The sequence below is a fragment of the Suricata suricatta genome, chromosome 16, assembly GCF_006229205.1.
Source record: "Suricata suricatta isolate VVHF042 chromosome 16, meerkat_22Aug2017_6uvM2_HiC, whole genome shotgun sequence".
In the NCBI taxonomy this organism is placed as follows: Eukaryota; Metazoa; Chordata; class Mammalia; order Carnivora; family Herpestidae; genus Suricata; species Suricata suricatta.
This window is the reverse complement of record NC_043715.1, coordinates 18467810-18484440: the sequence shown is the minus strand read 5'-3', so window position 1 is coordinate 18484440 and position 16631 is coordinate 18467810. Positions and strand designations below refer to the sequence as shown.

The window sequence follows — 16631 nt, the reverse complement described above, 5'->3', positions numbered from 1 at the left end:
GGGGGGGGGGGGGGGGGGGGGGGGGGGGGGGGGGGGGGGGGGGGGGGGGGGGGGGGGGGGATGCTCCTCCGCTCCCCGGTATCGCCTCTTTCTCCTTCCGCACTGTCCGAGTTTCCGCTTCCCTCCCGGGCGCGGGGTGAGGGAGCGGGGCCGCGTCTCGGTCCCGGCCGCTGCCGCCATGTGGCCCCCAGACCAGGAACCCGACCCGGACCCCGACCCGGCCCCGGCACGCGCCGGCCGCTCCCCGCCGGGCGCGGGGGTGTCCGGGCTCCGCGCCCTTTTACCGGCGCGCGCCTACCTCTGCTCGCTCAAAGGCCGCCTCCTACTGGCAGAGTCGGTGAGTGCGACGCTGGGCCGGGGCGGGGGCCCGGTCCCGCGGAGGCGCCGTCGGGACTTCCCAGGCCTCGCCAACCTCTTGGAGCCGAGGAAGGCGGGAGGAGCTGGGTGCACTTCCCCAGGCGTCGGGTGGTGCTGAAGCTCAGCGCGCGAGGCAGAGACGAGATGGGACCCGAACTCAGGCCCTCCCGGCTCCCTAAACCAACATGGGGGGGGTCCCATGGGGAAGCCTAGGGCCGGGTCCCGCCGACCCGCTGTCCGGACCCCTGGAAACCCAGCCCGGCGCTGTGTGACACCGGGCGCCTCCGCTCCCTCTGGGCCCCTGAGACGGGCTGCGTCCCTGCATCTACTGGCCTCCGTCGCGGGTGCTCCGCTCCACAAGCCCTCCTGCCATCCCCGGCTGCGCCCCGGGAAGAACTGAGCGCCTTCGGCGCTTCACGACTCCCGGGACGGGGCCAGGGTCAGTTCTCTGCGCCCTTGGCCGCTTTCCTGGGCGCAAGGAGGGTCGGCCGGGCTTCAAACTGTGGGGCGGAGGCCAGGGTGGATCCCTGGCAGCTGAGACAGGGAACAGTGGGTAGTGGGGAAGAGGATCCCTGGGATTGGGTGAGGCCAGGGCCGCACAGTGCCGGGCGCGCAGGCAGACACCCCCCCTCCCCGCCCCCGGTGCATGGGGCCGGGGCGGGAACGCAGCGAGGTGACTTCATCCCCCTCCTCCCCTCCCGCTCTCGGATCCAGCCGCTCCGCCCCCGCCGAGTCCTTCCTCCTTTTCGCAACCCCCATCCCTGCCCGTCAGTCCTTTGTCTTCGGGACACTCCGAAAACTCTGGTGCAGTCACTGTGTGGGGTGGGGGGTTGGTGCTGGCCTCCGTGTCGTGCAGTGCTGGGGAGGAAGAGGCCCGCGCAGGGGAGGCGAGGTAGGGAGGAGCTCTTGTTCCTTCGATCCCCAGCAGTTTGACAGCCTCTATCTTTATTCCCACTTTGCAGACAAGAAAGCTGAGGCCAGAGCATCTAGGGGATTTTGACAGGTGGGTCACTTGAGGGCCAGGTGACAGCAAGGTTGGGAGTGGAAGGAGCCTTCTGCCCCCCACTTTTAACTGGGGCAGATGGCCCCAGCCCTGCGTGGCTCACCCCCTCGGCCAGCAAGAGGCGGCCTTTGAGGGAGCAGATGTCAGTTCTGCCCTGGAGATTGATGGGAGCCTCTTTTGCAGAGAAACCTTTAATCCACAGGCCACTGAGGGTCCCCAATCCCAGCCCGCTCAGCCCACCTCATAGAGGAAGCCCTTGTCACGTAGCCGGTGTCAGGAATCCAGATCTAGGAAGATGAAGAAGTAGGAAGGAAGGAAGAGTTAGGGGTGATCACTAAAGACACAGGGGAGACATTCTGGTCCCTCTTGCCCCCTCTCGTCACCTCTGGCTGCCTCCAGGTCCCAGCAAGTCGGGAGACTCACATGGACAGGAAGGGCAAGGAAGTAGCCACCAGGAATCAAGGAATGAGGAAACAAGAATGGAGAGGGGGATCCCCAAAATCTGGCTCTGGGGTGGTGGACTCATGAACAGCCTTTTGTTGAGGAAGTACAGCAGGAGCTGGGGACAGAACTCGGTCAGGGTCCCATGGATTTGCTTTCTTGAGAGACCGCTCTCTACTTTTATTCCCCATCTGTTCCAGTTGAACTCAGCTACTTCCATGGCCCGGTTCAGGGCTGACTTGTGCCCTGGGGACTCCCTGGAATCTCGTCAGCTCATTTGTCTGAAGCAGCCACAGTGTTTCCTGTGTGGCATCAGAGTGCCCCTCCAGGGCCCCTGGGCCCCACTCCAGGCTACTCAGCCATGGACATGCTGAGCCTAACCCAGCCATAGTGACAGAAACCAAGACAGATAAAGGCCAGCAACCATGGGGCAAGAACTACAGCTGTGTGTTCATCCAGCCCTGGGTTCAAATTCTGGTGCCTTTTTATTAGTTGCATGACACTGAGCAAATCACTTCACCTGTATGCACTGTCTTCTCATCTGTACAGTGGGCTGTGAGCAAGCACTTGTGCATGGCTGGTTGCGGGGACCCCCCCCCCCCCGAGCCTCAACGGGCACTGGCCTGGAGAATAACGGCCCCATCAGCTTGGTCCGCCCTGGCTCGCACATGGTCTGCAGAACTATCAGTTCCCACCCACAGCGCATGCGCAGGGCTGCGGAGCCCTCCAATTCTTGTTCCTTAATGCAGGGTGCCCTTTTCACAAAGGCTGGATGGGTGATGCAGCGGGACCTCAAGTGTGAGGGTCAACACTCCCTCCTCGATGTTTTTCTCATTTTGTGAAAATTTGCAAGTCTCTAAAAAACCCAAACATTTAACACTTAACGCCCACATACCCACCGCCATGTTTGCTTTATCACATATCTTATCCATCTACCTGTCCACCAAGCCAATTTAGTTTTTGACACAAAGTAAAAATATACTTTGCCAGCACCAGTACGTTTCAACTCTGAACGCTTCAGCATGCATATCATTAACTAAAGTTCAAGATTTATATATTGTTTTTCAGCCAACATTTACATTTTGGCAGAGTTGGGGGTAATTTTTTGAAACTGGTTCCTGCTTAGTGAACTGCCTTTGAGACGGCCTAGGTTTAATTTCCCTGTTGGGCACCACCTGAGTTGGGTGGATTCTGCCTTAGAGCCTGCTGGGGTGGGGGTGAGGTGAGCAGCTGTAGGAGGCAGCCTGCAGGGGTGGGGGCTGGACACATGTGGGAAGCTGGGGCTTCCTGACTGGGTCCTGGCAGGGACCTGGAGTAGATGCAGAGCCATGCCCAGGGTTACAGGGAGCAGCGCGGGGGTGGGCCACCACCCCACAACAGGTTTCTGATCTTGGCAGCTGTGGGACTGTGGGCAGTTCTCCTCCCCTGTGCCTGAATGCAGAGCACTGGGCCAGGAGTGGCCCAAGGGCTCAGACTTTTCCCTTGTCTCACCTCCAGGGTCTGTCGTTCATCACCTTTGTCTGCTATGTGGCATCCTCAGCATCTGCCTTCCTCGCGGCGCCCCTGCTGGAGTTCCTGCTGGCTCTCTACTTCCTCTTTGCTGATGCCATGCAGCTGAATGACAAGTGGCAGGGCTTGTGCTGGCCCATGATGGTGAGGGTTGGGCCCCAGGAGGGAAGGGTTTGGCTGCACTTTGGCCCTCACCCTTCTCTGTGCTGGAGGAGCTGTTTGCGTTTGGTTGGAGCCAGGCCCCGCCACGCAGCATTCATGTGACCCAGAGCAGGTTGCCTTAACCTTCAGGGCCTCCAGTGCCCCTTCCTGAGGCAGTGAACCTCAGCCGGCACCATGGCCCCTGGCCACCAGGTGGCGCTGGCGTTCCCAGCTGGGCCTGCCGGAATGAGCCTCCGCCGCAGGAATGCAAGCCATTTCCACAAGGGCAGGGCAGGTTAACTGAGGACTCGCCGGGCTTACCCAGGCCTTAGCCATCTGGCAACTTGCTTTGTCACCTTGGGGGGCCTCAGAGCCCCACCTCAAACTTAGCTTTTGAAAAGGGGCAGAAAGGCTACCATTGAACCCTGGTCTCTTGACTTCATATCCCATATGCTTCCTTATGGGCTACAACCCGTGTCCCCATTTTAGAGACAGGTGAGCAGAAACCATGATCCATAAGTGGATCTGCCACAAGTAAGTGGCACAGTGAAGCCCTGGGCCAGATCTCCCCTTTGGACAGCGAGCAGAGAGCAGATGACCAGGTTTCAACTTCCTTTCTTGCCAGACAGGGAGACCTGCATGTGGGTCAAGCTATAAGGCATGTGCAGCCTGGCCCACATCCCATTGTCCTCCAGGCAGGGGACGGCCAGCTGGACCAGGGACAGGGCAGCCTCAGCTGCTCGCAGCCTGCAGGGGCCCCTGGGCAGGGCAGGAATGGGGGTGGGACCAGGACTGGGGAATGCAAGCAGAGAGCCTGTGGATGCCAGATCAGCAGGCCTGGCGTGTTTCCAGGCTGCCGGGCCCATCGTCCCCTGGGAACAGTGGGTCCCTGCCACCTGATGCCCTTCAGAGCCCCTGTCCCCTGCGTGGGCTCCCAGCTGCTCCCCGACCCCAGTGCTGTCCTCCACTCCTGGGAAGCCAGGGCAGTGATTATGCCCACTGCTCCCCAGGACTTCCTGCGCTGCGTCACAGCAGCCCTCATCTACTTCGCCATCTCCATCACCGCTGTCGCCAAGTACTCGGACGGGGCTTCCAAAGCAGCAGGGGTGAGTACCCGCCCTCCCCTGGGAGGGGTTGCCCAGCAATGCCCCCCAGGGTCTCCCCATGCCAGATGCCTCTTGGACACCTCTTGTCTGGGGCACAGTCTGTTCCAGCTTAGGTCTCTCAGGGTTTCACATGGATCTCAGCTATTTCCAAAGTCTTCTAATTATAGAGATTTAATCCACCCTGAGTTTTGAAGGCTGTTTGCCCAAACAAGATACCTCCTTGTGGGTGCTGGGAGGGTCTCTGCTTGCCAATCAGAGCTGCTTCTCCAAGCAGATAGATCCAGGCGGCAGCTTGCCAGCCCGGCCCTCCTGCTCCGGACTCTTGGACCAGGGACTCCCAGCTCCTGATGATGGGCTCCATCTGCCCTGTCTCCTATCCCACAGGTGTTTGGCTTCTTTGCCACCATCGTGTTTGCAATTGACTTCTATCTGATCTTTAATGATGTGGCCAAATTTCTCAAACAAGGGGACTCCGCAGACGAGAACACAGCTGACAAGGCAGAAGGTGGGTGGCCACCCTGTGGGCTTTTACCTGGGAATCTGGCTTATCACCCCACGCCTATTGCTGGGGACCCTGCTCTCCCTTGGGGATACCCCGCCAGTTTGCAGCTGCAGGAGGAGCGTCCCCACAGGCTGAGAGAGTCTTCACAGCCTGGCTCTCCTGGCCCTTCGTGCAGCCGGCTTCCTTGGCCTCTGCCCTTCCGGGAAAGGTGAGCTGAGGGCAGGCCGGCACCTCCTCCTCCGTGACACCTTCCCTGCTGAGCCCCCAAGGCAGCCATCACTGGGCTGCAGCAGCCACCGCCTGGACCAGTCTCCCCACCCCTGCCCCCGTCTCACCTGCCTGGGGCTCAGGATCCAGAGAACCAGCCTCTCGTCCTTACCTGCAGCACCCTGGCGAGCCCAGTCACGCTTATGAGTCAGCTGAACCCATCCTTCTGCTAAAAATAGATGAGGCGCATCTCGTCCCATCCCGTACTTCGGCCAAAGCTAGGTTAACTGTTCCTAGAACTTTTCCTCAGGTCTTTGTGACCTGCTTACCGGTTGCCTGCCATGGATGCTTCTAGAAACCACCCTAGTAGACAAGCAGGAAGCAGCAGTGGAGACGTGTCTGAGTATTTTGTGAGCGTTAATATTTGAAGATACATAGTTATATCTAGTTTTTTTTGCTATAAAATTATTCCTAGCTTATGTGTTAGAATGAATATGGCAAAACCACAAAGCCATGCCAGTCCAGCCCTTGGCACAGGGAGTTAAGGTTTATGGAGGTTCTCTGAGCTCACCCCTGACCCAGCAATAGTATGAGGACTGACTGGGGTTCTAAGAGACAGAGATTGGTCCCTCCCTGAAAATAGCAGTTGGCACTGGGGCCGGAGCAGGAGGGTTATGACTTGGGTGCTCTTCCCTCCTGAAGGTTCCAGAAGACTCTAGAGAGTACTCTTCAGTATTGGGATTCTAGGAACTTTGGAGTTACACCTCACAGATGGGCCCTTAGCATTATAAAATGTGTCTGATTACTACATAAAATTAAGATTGAGGCAAGGAGGATTGAAACTATAAGGTGGCTAAAAAGAGGCTTCCTGATTTTCTAGTATACTTTAGTTTCTTGGGCCAGAAAACCGCTGTCCCCACCTTACTGTGCTGAATTGCAGGGTAGGGAAGGGTTGGGTTTGGGGTACAGATATACCTCCCTGACACCCCTGGGAGGCTCAGGGAGACCGGGGAGGGCCTGGAGCAGGGGGGTCGGGCTCCACCCCCTCCATGTGGCCATGCCCTAGAGGTGACAGCAACTCCGTGTCGGGTGTCCCAGGCAGGGGTATTGGGGGCAGGGCAGCCCTCATGCCAAGCAGGCACCACCAACATCACAGTCAGCCGCAGAAGGGGCCTGAGCCTGGGGCCCCAGCCAGCCTCCCCAGAAACAGCCTCCAGGCTCCCCTGGCCTGGAAACTCCCACCAAACATCCCTTTTGCTTTTTTTTTTTCAGAAGAGAATTCCGACTCTGACTCTGACTGAAGGCCTGCCCTGCCCTGGCAACCTGAGCTTCACAGGCCTTGCTGCTGCCCCTGTGACCAGGACAGCCAGGACATGGTCAGGGGGACCGTGCACACTGAGAAGGAGGTTGTGACTTTAGCAGCAGTGGGAGTTGCTGACGGAGCTGGCCTCCTCACAGCCCCAAGGTGACATTCCCAAGCCCACCATACAAATCGCACCCCTTGGCTTAGCGCCGTCCAAAATACACAGGGGCTTCATGAATATTCCGCCATTTCTCATTTCTGCCCCACAGACCTTAAGCCTGTAACCTCCCTGCCAAAAATAAGCACAAGGGGACAGAGCTGATGGAGCCTTGTTACAAGAAGCATTTCTGCAAGGCTGGCGAGGGGTCGGGGGTGTAGATGCTGGGCAGAAGCCACCACAAGGCCAGCCTGCTGGGGACCAGGGGGTTTAGTCTGCATTTGGTGTCCCACTCACGACAGGCACTTTGTGGAGAATGATCCTTCTAAGGTTCTTTTGTTCAAGGAGTACTAGCTGCCTCGTCTTTACTTTTTTAATGTTTGTTTTATTTTTGAGAGAGAGAGAGAGAGAGACAGCATGAGCAGGGGAGGGGCAGAGAAAGGGAGGGAGACAGAATCTGAAGCGGGCTCCAGGCTCTGAGCTGTTAGCACAGAGCCCAACGAGGGGCTCGAACCCACGAACCTCGAGATCATGACCTGAGCCAAAGTCGGACCATTAATCAACTGAACCACCCAGGCGCTCCCTGGGAGGGAAAAAACTGACCTTTGCTCTCATCTGGGAGAGAGCAGGTCATGGTGTCCCTAACCGGGCATCTCACACCCTCGGAAACCACGTCTTCTCTGGGCGATGTGACAATTGTAGATTAGCTACCAGACTCCAAAGATGGCGGGTACCGAACCGCGAAGTAACGGACAGCATCCTGGGGAGCTGGGCAGGCCCAGCCAAACCCGCTGGCCGGTGGGCCCGCCAGCCGGCGACGGGCTCTCGGGCACTCAGGACGACGTGTTTCTCGACCCCAGAGCAGGTCTCAGGTCTCCTGACCACCTCTCTAGAGGTGAAACGTGCCTTCCGTGTTCGCCTGAGGACCTGTGCGGTGTGTGTATGTTCAATGGGGTTTTGTAACTTTTTGTAATTTTTTTTTTTACACAACAGTAGCTTCTTTAAATGGCCTTTCCTGTGACCCAAGAGGCCTCATGAATGAGCCAGATCTGGACCCATGTCTTGGGCATTTGTAACCTTTGTTCTTTTCTTGCATGTGAAAAAAGCCATAATGGATTAAACCAGACTACCTGCTTGGAGTGTCTGTGTTTGAAAACCCCACACTACCCGGGGCGGTGAGGTCCGGGGTCATGCTTCAGCACGGACGGGTCCCACGCACGGTGAGTCCCGCCAGCTCCAGGCTTCGACAGGACACGCACACTTGCTCCACACCAGGCTCCCTCCCCCGCAAGCGTCTGATGCCTGTGCTCTCATCTCCTCCTGTTTCACAGTCCAGGAAACTGACAGAAGGTTCTCGAACTTGCCCAAGCCCCCACGGCCCCTTTGAGGAGGGCCTCTCACTTCTGTATCAGGATGCCAAGCACGGCACCTGAGGCAGCCAGAACCTGGGGCTCTCGTGGTTTGGAAGCTGGTCGTACAAGGGAACCCGGACGCGAAGCCTGGGAGGGCGCTGGGTCGGCGTGTGGCCCGGGTCGCCTGCCCCAGCTTTTACACGCGTTCTGAAAATCTGCCTGAAAATTAAATTGCAGAAACCGAGAGGGTACACGGGGGCAGTTTCCCCTCCACCCTGCCTGCCTGGCTAAGGCAGCCAGGCTGCCGGCCAACACGCATACCCTGGCCTCTCCCATGGACGCCGGCTCTGTCCGTGCTCCACCTCACAGGCCTGTTCCGGGAACTAGGTCCGCAGACTCTGAAGGGAAAGGGATGGGAAGCGAGTCAGAGTGAGGAGAGAAGACAGTGCCATTTTTACATGTCCATTTATTAAACAAGAACTCCTTCATGACAATTTAATACAATATTTATTAGCGATTAGTGCTGAGAAAATTATTTCCCTCTACATACAAAAATACAGATTTGAACACTATGAAAACAATCAGGACAAGTACCATGAAAAATAGGGCCTTCAAAAGAAATAAAGGGGCAAAATTGAGGGCAATGTGAGGCTCTGCCTGCTGTCAGGGACAGACCCACAGGAGCAAAGGCTTTGGGGCCCCAACACCACTCCAAGTGGATGGAGTCAAACCCACAAGCCAGGGTTTGAGAAGCCAGGAAACCCACCAACAGCATAAACCAATGTTTGCCAGATGGGCAGCCCCTCAGAATGCCCCACAACTGCATCTAAACTGTTACTTTAAGAGGCAAATTGTAATTGTTACTAAGTTAACATTGCCCCCCAAAAGTGCCACCAGGCCAGATACCAATGAATAATCATATTGGAGTTATTAGCCATCTAATTTCACTTCCTTTGTTAAACTAATTACATCTTCTGGCCCCGCAAAAGGACAAAAAAGAAGCTACAATTTGTTTGAGTCAATCCATTCCTTCATTTTGCAGTGGCTCAGCTAGTTGACTCAAAGAATTTTCTTCACCAGGCAGAACTCCTCCTGCATGGGGTGGGGCGGGGGCGGACCACTATGTCATCAGGCTCCTCGCAGCAGGGAGTCCTGTTTTGACCAGGCGCAAAACCTGAAAGGGCCACTGAGCCCACCCCGGGGAGTCTACAAACCAAAGCCAGCAGAGGCCCCCTGGGCAGCCTGTCTCTCCCCAGCTGGAGGGGCCTGAGCTGGTCCTGGAGGACACCCTCTGCTTCACCATCCCGCCAGCAATGGGGACCCTCACTGTTTCAGACCCAAAGAGGGGAAAGTCAGCGCGCCGCGGGCATTCTACGCTTTTCCTTTTGACAGAACCACGTTCCTCAGTCTCTGAGGGGAGCGGCGGCTCTCCCGAACTGAACAAGTGGTTTCAAAATGCCAAATTGCAGTTACACTGATTAATAATTATTTCACAGAAATATACGCTTACTCTCAGACTGTTGAAATAAGCAGAAACAAGCTATTGGGGAGAAAGCAGCAGAGAGGAGACAGGAATAGCCAAGGTGGGTGCTGTTTGTTGGTTTTTTTTTTAAATACATAACAAAGCTTAAAGGGATAATGGCTAAACCTCAAAACTATCATTGCTAAAAGCAATATCAAAAGGACACAATCTAACATCATGCTACAAAAATAGTGTCATCTGGTTTAACTAAATGTACATCTTTTTTTCAGTTCCATGATTGACAAGTGTTTATGTGACTGACACACAGAAGGCACTGAAGGTGAAGTGATTATTATTTGTCTTAAAATACACAAAGACAGAATTATCTACTTCGGGGGATAAAATAGTCATACCTGTAATAAATAGTTAAAAGTGGTTTTTGCCACCGGTTCCTGAACCCCTACGAATGTCAATATTTACAAATAGTTTCGTTCCCTACATTCTCTCGGAAGGAACCACATCAAAATCAAGTTATTACAAGCATTGGTTTTATCCACATCTGTCAGTTTCATCATGAGGCAGGATTTGAAAACTCATTTTTAATTGGGTTACGGAGTGAAAGAGCTGGAAGCAGTCAGCCCCTGTGCGGGGCTAGGCCAGCTTGGGGGTCCGTCTGGGACTTGTGCCCTTGGCCTTCCCTGGGAGCCAGCCTTCCCCCAGCCCTTGGACCAGCCAATTCTCCCTTGAAGCCCTGATTATCTGCCTTCCTCACTTCTGCAGAAAGGGAAACTCACAAAATCAGTTCCGGGAAAGGCAGGAAAGCAAAATGGCCCACTGAGGGAGGCAGGCATCAGACCTGGCCCTGTCTGATACGGGCACCAACAGGGTCCCCACACCACCCTCATTTCCTAGTAACAGGAAGTGCTTCCTACTGGGGTTTAGCAGTGTTCTCCAAAGACGACTCCCGATTTGACAGTTTCAGGCTGAGTCCCATACAAAACAGTACCGGAATCAAGCGTGTCATACCTTCTCTGGTCTGAGACACAGTTATGAAAAGAAACTTTGGGCCTCGCCCTAATCCCATCAACAAAGCTGATTAAGGTCATTTGAGACACGTTCCTTCTTGAAATTCGAACCATCAAAGTTCTGACAGCTCACTAGGGTCCAGGCTTTTAACCCCCTTAGTGGCCTTTGCGTACAATGCATCCCAAAGAAAACCGGCAACTCTAAGGTGTCTAGACAGGCAAGTCACCTCAATTAAAGTCTTGGCATGAAAATGCGAACAACAAACTTGACTCTAGAAACAAGGTACACTATTCAAGGATCCATAATCTAAACTTTATTCTAGGCACGGCACTGTGGCTTCAAACTCAGTGGGCTTGTAGGCAACTCTTTTCTTTACTGTTACATATATGGAATAAGAAAAAACAGAAAGGGAAAAAGAATCCCCAAGGTGCAGAAATTACACTCAAATAGGAAAATAATCCAGACCAAAGAAGGAAAAACACATCAGCCCATTCTTCTGTTTCAAGCCTACGAGTGTATAAATGCCATTTACTGGTATGAAGGAAAGTCAAAAGGAACATTCATTTTCAGAAGAAAATTCTTCTAACAAAAATTGAGGGTATTTTCTATCAGGGACAGTTTCTAAGGAAAAGCAATGGACAGGGTCAAATATTTCAAATAACCTTTCAACCAGACAGTTCTCATGATCTCAACAATATCTGCTGAGAAGGGAGGAAACACAAGGTTTTATAAAAAGCCAGGAAAGGTGACAAAGCTCAAGGCAGACTGTGTCAAGTCTGCATCCTCTCTAAGGTGGACCTGAACCAGAATCTGAGTCCCCTGTCCACATCTCAAGAGCCCACCCAGAGCTCCAAGGCATACTGGTCCCAAGATACAGCTTTGCTGAATACAACCTGAATACCGCTGAATGCGAACCTAAGACCTCATTTTTCCAAAGACAAAAGGAAAGGAAGGTAGTTAACCAAGTACATTTTTTCACAATGGCTGGGCCGGTGACCACCTGCACTGTGAGGATCGGTCCCCCGGAGGCACGCAGTCTGTGTGTGTTGGGCCCTCCCTCCTCTCACCTCCCATCCTTGCCCCTGCTCCACCTCTCAGGTCTGTTGCCCAGCTGGTCCTGGAGTGGGTACTGATAAGGTAAGAAAGATTTGAGGGAGACAGAAGCCCTGGGTTCTGCAGTTTCCCTGGAACCAAAAAAGATATCTGGGGACCTCAAAAGCTAATGACAGTCCCTGGGGCAGAGAACAACTTTATTTTCCTAGAGAGAATCAACTAACGGTAGCCTTCAGCCTAGAAAGTGCTTTTTGCCTTTACCTGTTTAATGTCCTTATTTTCCTATAAACAAGATATGGAGAAAATGACAATCAGGGAATGGCAGGAGGACTTCCTGGCTGCCTGGTTTTGAACGCGAATGGCACAACGGTGGCCACTGCCTTCCACAATCACTAAATTGGTCACATGTCACCTTCACACACTGTTTAGGTTAGGGCTGTTCTGAAAACCCACAGAAAATCTTGCACAGCCAGAGATGAGAACGTGGGCCACCTATTAAACCCATGGAGGGTCGAGGAGTTTCTTCCCAAACAGCTCATGAGTGTCTGCACGACGAGGTGAGCTTGGACCGTACACGGGACATAACACACGGAGGCCTCATTCCAGGCTCGTCGTTGCGAGCATGAATTCATACGTGTGTGCAGACAAGTCAGTGCTTCTCCGCCTCAAGGACCCCCTGTGGCTTAACCCAAGTCCGAATCACTAAAAGAGCATCAAAGAAAGGCGGCTGAAGTGGCAAACTTTTTAAAAGAGGAGACATGTCTTCAGTGGAGTCGAAAGCTCTGGCCATCTAGCACATCCAATACACTTCAGGCCTGCTGGTGGGCATGAGCCTCCTGCCAGGGCAGCGTGGTGCCCTGAGGGCAGGGGTGTGGTCTGCCCCTGAAAGCCAAGCCCTCAGAGGCGGCTAGGGTCCTCGGGGGCCAGGCTGGAAGGCAAGGCGCTGGGACTGAACAGGCCACTACATCCTTCCTTTTTGTGGGCAAAGGTAATCTCTCTGGGACGAGGGCTTCTGCACAGAGTAAAAATCTAAAATAAAATGCTTTAAATCAAACTTGTCCTCAGAGGTTTTGATCTGTGACTGACTACCTTTGTCCTTCCTTGGCGTTATACGGGGCCAACTGAGCGTCTTTCGGCCTCCGTGACCGTAACCTTTCTGTATGAAAGGGAAAGACCTCTCCCTCCCTCTGCGCCTTCAGCCACATGAGAGACACACACGGGAGAACCTGAGGCAGAAAATACCACATCAACCAAAATCAGTGCCAAGATCAACTGTCTCTGAAGACGTCAGTGTGTGCATCCGTCTGAAACCACCAGGGTCCCAGTGAAGGCTGGCTGGTTCCCACCACACAGTCTCCAGGCGCACAGTCCCATGTACACGGCGACTGCAGTTCCCACCAAGCTTGGCACAAACTACGAAAGCGAGCATCATCCTACCAGAAAACTGAGAAACACTAAGATTGCCTCGGCCCTAAAATGCCCCAGACTAGATGGATGTGGCCCATACTGGAACTATTAAATGCACAACAGGCTTCCTTCAATTTGGCAAAAAGAAAAAAAGTCCTGCTAGGGAACCCCTAAATCTAGATTGTCGTGTTTGCACACAGAAGCCACATAAGAAAAACAAGTGTTGTCACACTCGCCCTAGACAACCACGCTCTCCTCTCCACTGCCCCTGTACTCCGCTGTGGGAGCAGGGGTGTGGCTCTGCACTGCACCAAGGAGAGAACGGCCTGGCTGCTTCTGGCTGTAGTGGGTGCTAATTAAATATAAAGAAATATATTTACAGAAACCATGGGGGAGCCTCACGGCACAAAGGATATTAAATAGTTACAGGGACATAAATAATTCCAAAGATTCTAACACTAAGATGCAAAGTGACTCCTATGTCCCTCGTGGCATAAGGGGTTGTCACTTTTTATCGCCTCTAAGCATTTACAACTGCGATGGGCTTCAACCATGTGCAGCTTTCAGCACATCCTCAGGAGCCCAGCAGGCCCTTTGGCCGAACGATAAACCGGTTTTATTGCAGTGACATGGGAAGACTCCGCAACAATCCTGCCTGAGTGGTATTCTTTTCCTCAATCTCACTTCAAAGGCGGCTTTTTATTGAGGCCAAGTAACATGATTCCCAGCAGATTCCTGATAAAGCTCAGGGTGGTCCTTCCAGGTGGGCCCCGCTGAATGTGAGGCTGAGTCTTTGGGGCCCCGTTTCTAAGTGGAACTCTCAGAGGGAGGGAGAGAAGCCTGTTTCGGACTATGCAGACACACTTGACAAATGCAAAATAAATACATAAACAGGAACAGATAAAACCCAGATGTCATCATCTCAGGAGTCACTACACATAAGAAGTTCAAAGTTTGTGAGGCATGACTGGTGCCGCCTTACAACATGCGTGGGAGCGGGGAAGGTGCGTGACCATCAGGCCAGTGGGGTCCGCACCAACAGCCCACTGCCCCTGACGAAGACAAAGAACTGCAGCAGAATTCGGCTAGTCCCGGACGGCGGGTTCAGGGGGCTCACCCCTAGCCCTGACCCTGCAGACATAGAAGGGTACCGTTTCCTGCGGAACCGGCTGCCTAGCAGTGGTCCCTGCACTGGGAAATGACACGCTGCTCTCCCATGAGGTGTCACAGATGACACCTTCTCGCGCCTGCTCTGCTCCCCAGCTCCGAACATACACTGGGGTTCTCTCCCCCCTCACACGGCGCACAGCAACAGCTGCAGTCAGTCGCTACTAGACAAGATCCCGGGGACCCTCCACGGGCTGCAAACCCCCACCCACATATCTATCCTGGGCAGTGTGGGTTTCTCCCTGGTGACAGCCAAACACAGAATATTAGAGGGACAAGGAGGTTTGTAAACATTCAAAAACAGTTCAAAGAGTGAAAACCCAACAAGTTACGGCAATTTTTCCATGAAAGATACAATTATAGTTTCCCGACAAGAAAAAAAAACAAAAGAAACCAAAAAAACCCTACAGCCTCATAGGGGCTCATGTAACACATTCATCACAGTCATCTTCACTTTATCAAGAATCCATCCAAAGCCTTACATAACTAGAACTTTTCCCACTTACCTTCCAAGATCGATATTCATAGTCATGACCCCGAGGCACAAAAGCTACAACTCATGCCTTCTGAAACACCAGTGAAAGGGTATGTCGTGCTGGAAATTCAAGTATTTTCAAATCCTAGACAAACCTACTCAGAATCACTTTAGAACTGTCCACTAATTTGAAAATATGCACACATCCCTACAACAGAGTGTCCCCACCTATGGTCCATGAAGCCAGCAAATGCACCGGCATTCTGGCTGGTGGAATGTTTTTTTTTTGTTTTGTTGTTGTTGTTTGTGGGGTCTTTGTGGCTTTTACCTGAGAAGGCAAAATTGCAGGAAGCCTGCAATTCAGCCTCCAAGTAGTAAGGGTGGGTATGAAACTGGAAAACCAGATGGTCCCCACATTCCTGGAGGAGAATCTGGGATTCAGGGAGGTGACGTACTTCAGGAACAATCGAATCAGTGATTTCTCAGCAGCGTGGGAAATGAAAGGTGACCTTCCCGCGTGTCAGCAGTCCCACCGAGCTGCCCCTAGAGGGCAGCAGCTTCCCCCACCCCCATAAAGTCTGGGCCGGGCAAAGAGCTCCACCAGCGCCTCCATCACCAAGACCCTCAGCGTCACGCGTGACTTTCTGGGCCTGTGCTGGGCGTGTCACGCCCCAGGAGTGGAAGACAAGGAGCAGGGGAGGGTCCGGGCGGCAAGACTAACCGATGACCTGGAGCTCACGAGGGGGCTGCAGAACGATCGCTGCCAACTGTTCCAACCCTGCACCTTCATTCCTGACTTTTTCTCCCTCCTACCAGCCCCCATGAATCCAAAGTCTTGAGTTGTCACAAAAACATGACAGGGTGGCGCAGAGTCAGATACGAAGCCTGTGCTCAGGGGCTGTGCTCTACGTCTAGCGAAGACTTAGAGCAGACATGGCAGCCGGGAAGGTCGGAGGCAACCACAGCCACTGAATGCTGGACCCATCTGCAGGCCTCTGCCGCCCGCCTCGCACGCTCCCTGCTTCATACACCCGCCAACGGGGGCACCGAAAACCCTTTCCCAGAATGAACTTTTACCAAAGAGGACAAAATTCAACTTAATCATGGGAAAATCTGACGTGACGAGGGAAAGAAAATTGGTTTGGAAGGATGGGCATGAGGACCAGAGGGAGGAGGGTCTGGCAGGTGCTCATGTGTCCAGGCGCTGGATCTCAGGGCGACCGTCCACATCTCTGGACTCCGTGCGGGCTCGGATGTAGTCACTGGCACTCTGCTGGTGGATGCTGACTCTCCACTTCTGCACTGCCAGGAATGTGTTCACCGCATATACCGCGGTTGCCAAGAAGCCAAATATCTGCAAAACACAGGCACGGTTACTCCTCAGACACGTCAGCCACCTACTGGGTGTCTGGGCAGGACCTGCTCTGAGCGGCTTGCACTGACCCAAGTTGTGTGCCACTCTTCCAGCCGTACGCACAGTGCCCAGACCCACTGACATTCAGCGGTCGGACCGTGGCCAAGTACGCAGTGAACATGACCCACACATAAAGTCCTGCACGCCCCCAAAGACAGCCCAAGGCTTCTTTTAAAGTATTCTGGATCAATTAAAAACAAACAAACAGGGGCGCCTGGGTAGCTCAGTGGGTTAAGCATCCAGGCCTTGGTTTTGGCTCAGGTCATGACCACGAGGACTGTGGGTTTGAGCCCCACATTGGGCTCTTCTATGCTCACTGTGCAGAGCCAGCTTCGGGGCCTCTGTCTCCCTCTCTCTGCCCTCCTGCACACGTTCTCTCTCCCTCAAAAATAAATAAACATTATAAAATTAAAAAACAATCAATCACAGAAGTGCCTCTTTTACAACACATCATGACCACTGGTAAAATAAGAAAGTAAAATGTAGACCAAAATACCAGATAGAAAGAAAATTAGGGTCTCGGGTATCAACCCCTAAGCAGACTGATGC

The 16631-nt window shown here is 53.6% G+C and overlaps 2 protein-coding genes across 3 annotated transcripts in view; one reads left to right on the top strand and one right to left on the bottom strand.

Annotated features, from left to right (window-relative positions):
• The first annotated feature begins 85 nt into the window (after window positions 1-85).
• Window positions 86-6807, top strand: CMTM3 (CKLF like MARVEL transmembrane domain containing 3). Its single transcript, XM_029925153.1, has 5 exons — window positions 86-337; window positions 3299-3454; window positions 4462-4557; window positions 4942-5062; window positions 6539-6807. Exons 1-5 carry the CDS (start codon window positions 179-181, stop codon window positions 6565-6567), a joined length of 561 nt encoding a protein of 186 aa, XP_029781013.1. The 5' UTR covers window positions 86-178; the 3' UTR covers window positions 6568-6807.
• Window positions 6808-8525: 1718 nt separating this feature from the next.
• CMTM4 (CKLF like MARVEL transmembrane domain containing 4) overlaps window positions 8526-16631 on the bottom strand; it is a 69804-nt gene continuing 61698 nt past the window's right edge. For both annotated transcript variants that reach the window (XM_029926356.1, XM_029926357.1), the window contains one exon: window positions 8526-16022. In XM_029926356.1, the coding sequence (XP_029782216.1) occupies window positions 15858-16022 (165 nt within the window). In that variant the 3' untranslated portion in view covers window positions 8526-15857. The remainder of the gene's footprint in view (window positions 16023-16631) is intronic.